The 3,593-nt window shown below is 52.7% G+C and overlaps 1 protein-coding gene across 1 annotated transcript; it reads left to right on the plus strand.

The window, feature by feature from the left end:
- Positions 1-303: 303 nt before the first annotated feature.
- On the plus strand, positions 304-2,568 carry HRG_05454 (uncharacterized protein; the record flags this gene model as incomplete). Its single annotated transcript, XM_044863925.1, has 6 exons — positions 304-314; positions 367-404; positions 782-942; positions 1,000-1,027; positions 1,619-1,731; positions 1,819-2,568. The coding sequence occupies 6 exons, from the start codon at positions 304-306 to the stop codon at positions 2,566-2,568; spliced, it is 1,101 nt and encodes a 366-aa protein (XP_044720457.1).
- Positions 2,569-3,593: the final 1,025 nt, after the last annotated feature.

Consider the following 3,593-nt stretch of genomic DNA (forward strand, 5'->3'; position numbering starts at 1 on the left):
AAGTTAAAACTTTATCAACTACGCAAGACAATGTTATCAGTATGGCCGTGAGTCGACGTCGAACGCATCTCGCTCTTGGCGGCGCCAACGTCGTCACTGTCTTGGACAGCGCCAACGGCAATGTCGTGGAACAACTAGAAGGGCACCGAGACTCAACGTCGTCGGTTGCATTGTCCCGAAAGGGAAGACGCCTGGCCTCTGCCAGTCTAGATCGGACAGTGCGCCTTTGGGACTTGGGCAAAAGAGCTACCGATGCCTCGGGCAATGAGACGAGGACTCCGGCCAAGCAACTTCGCACCCTGAATGGGCATCGTGTATGTATTGACCTGTTTGCGCTCTGGCCATCATTTTGTTAACAGGTCGCAGGACCTTGTATCTTGCGTGTGCTGGACGCCAGATGGACGGTGGGTCCTATCTGGATCCAAAGACCGACACGTCCGCATTTGGGACCGAAAGACGGCCGTGTCCACGGCTACCGTTCTCGCGCATATGAATACCGTTACGTGTATAAGCGCTTCTCCAGCTGGAATGACTTTTGCAACCGGCGACGGAGACCACATCAGGATATGGGCGTATTTACCAGACGCCGACAAAGTTTCTCAAGGACCACCACAGGAGAATTCCGTCCACCATCCTTCTTCGTCTGAAACTACAAGAGGCCCTAAGAGGCCAGGTCTTGGACTGCCGGTCAATTACCTGCCCCCCCGTACAGAGCGGTTTCCAACTTTGGTGAGCAATGGAGAGGGAGACTGGAGGACTACTACGCTACTCATTCGAGAAGTCTGCATGCTCAAGATGATGGAAGATCTTACGAATAAGCCTGAATGGTGGCAAAAGATATGGGATCCCGAAATTTCTGCAAAATGGAGGCAAGAGGCGTTACAGATGAACTGGACCAGGTATCGAAAGTTTGCAGATTTTACGCATGCCATGGCTGATGCTGTGAGTATACCCATGGCTCGTAATCAGAACCAACGAAACTAATCCAACAACTATTAGTGTGTCGCTGAGCTGCGCAAGAAAGCAAGTCTATATCAGGAAGCTAAACTCGTTCCTGTTTTTGACTATTCAACTTGCATTATCAAGTCGGATCATCTGTCCCCGGGCCTATTCAGTCGGCTCCAAGCAGCAATTCGACGACTTGAAAACATACCAACAAACCGCAAAGACTGGCATCCAAATACCGGTCGGAAAGTCGTCAATCTTGTGCATCCTTCTTTGTGGCCGCTGATTTACGGTCGCACGCGTGTGCTTTCCGAAGGGACCGTCGACGTTGAGGGCTGTATCAGTACGCAGGGGCTTGGCAACACAGTTGCGGAGCCAGATCCATGCCAGAGCGTCGTTGCCCGTAATTGGATGGGGCTTGAGACTAAATTCTCGGCTCTATCTCTTCAATTCCAGTGGCTCCCTTGCAATGTCGAGATTGATGGACATGGGCGCACAAAGATCAAGAGTTATATCAACAACCTGCACCCGAGCAATGTCGAGCTTTACGGCATAATCAACGAATTCATTTGGCAATCTCTTCCAGCCTGGGACATCATCTACCGTTGGACAGACGAATTCGCTTGCAAGCGACTCTGCACGGACCGTGTCGCTGTCACATGCCTAACACCAGAGATTTGCGAGGCAAACTATGAGTGCCACCCCTGGAACCGGCCGGTTGGGGACGACGAGGCTGCGCGCATCGAAGATGACCAGGCCGAGGATGAAAGACTGAACCCTGACCGAGTGAGATTGGACAATGAGTGGTTTGATTCGACGCATCCCCTGCATCTCCCAAACGCGACAGAACCGCCGCGGAACGGGGAATCGCAGCAAGAGGATAGCGACAGCGAAGAAAGTGACGACGAAGAAGGCAACAGCGAAAAGCCAGTGCTCTTTAAATTACGCCCTCAAGACGTCAAGACGTCCGGTTACTTTAACAATGCATCTCGCATACAAATCATTGTCAAGCTCGCCAACATCGAGTTGACGCCCGAGCATCCCGTCTATACCGGCGGCTCCTGGCATATCGAAGGGCTGCTTAACGAGCACATTTGTGCGAGCGCACTTTTCTACTACGACAGCGAGAACATTACCGAGTCACGCCTGGCGTTCCGATCCCGGTGTGACGAGGAGGAGCTCCGGATGGTTCGCTACGAGCAGAATGACCACTACAACATCTCTCGCACCTTTGCAATCAATGCCGATCGTGGGCACGACACGGTTCTCCAAGAGATAGGCTCGGTCCTTACGTGTCAGGGACGGGCTGTGTTCTTTCCAAATATCGTGCAGCATCGCGTCATGCCCTTTTCGCTTGCAGACCGCGGCAACCCAGGTCATCGCAAGATTTTGGCGCTTTTCCTGGTCGATCCGGCCATTCCCATTATTTCAAAAGCCAATGTCCCACCACAGCAGCCACACTGGAATGGTGGCTATAGGCAGGGCAATTTAGCTGCGAGTGACATTATATACGAGGATGAGGCCAAGGATATTCGGCTCAGCCTCATGTCTGAGCGATCCATGTTGCAGAGCAAGGTAAACGACGACCTCGATTCAGTGACTTTTAATTTCTGCGAGCACTAAATAGCGGTACGCCTTTATTCATCAGCCGAAGGGTGACTTGACATTAATCCAACAAGTTTCTTGCATAGTTGTAAAATATTTCGAACACCCGTTAAGTTGCCGATGCATGGGGCTTAACGGCTGAATATCCAGCCCGAAGGGTGAACATCGTATACCTGCAATTCGACTTTCTTAGGAGGGGAGCCCCTAGAACCCCCTTCCGCCTGCAGCGGCCAACCAGCTGTTTGAACCGATTCCTGGCTGGCCTATCCTAACCAGATACCCTATATTGAACCTCCCCCTTCCCTGTAGCTTGTAGGAAGGCGACGTTTAGTCACGGTATAGTGGTGGATATAGTGGATCGGTCAGCTGTTGAGCCTGACGCCGTTGTTGGTCGGCGAGGCGCATCTTCATCCCTGTCTCATAGTCAGCTGTGAATGCAGTACGTAGGAAACGCAGGCGTATAACCTTACGTCGGCGTGTGGTTATAGAGGCTCTGACGATCGAAAGGCGCCTCAAGGAGTAAGCCTTGCAGCGACGTAACCCGTGAGACAGCGACATAGCTAATGCCGGCCTGGAAGTCGCGTGTCGCGAGATCAGTGGTAGTAGTAGTAGCAGTAGTAGTTTATTATACTAGCTAGCCTATAGGCTCTAGAGCCTCTACTCGTTACCAATATAGGAAAAACCCGGTGGCCTAGGAGGAAAACCTATATACAACCTTCTTATCTGCCTCGGCCCGCGGGCCGCCGTCGTCGCGATGTTAAGCAAAATAGGTCGCAGCCGCCAGCCTGGTGCAGGTGGGGGACCTCCGTCCTAACTTAGGCCGGGGCGTTAGGTCCTGTAGGCGCGTTATACCCGAATAGCCGTTAACGCGCGCGCGGCGCGACGGAGAACTCTATCCCGCCTATACCTCCTTCTCTTAGAAACCTCTTCTCGCTAGAGTTCGGCCGGTCACCCACGGCCCGCTAAGCTCCCGAATATAAGCCGTACTAAGGGCCGGGGGGGGGGGGGTCGCTTAATAGCGGTGCTTATAGGTCGTTCGCCGT

This window comes from Hirsutella rhossiliensis (genome assembly GCF_020360975.1).
Source record: "Hirsutella rhossiliensis strain HR02 chromosome Unknown scaffold00005, whole genome shotgun sequence".
NCBI lineage: Eukaryota > Fungi > Ascomycota > Sordariomycetes > Hypocreales > Ophiocordycipitaceae > Hirsutella > Hirsutella rhossiliensis.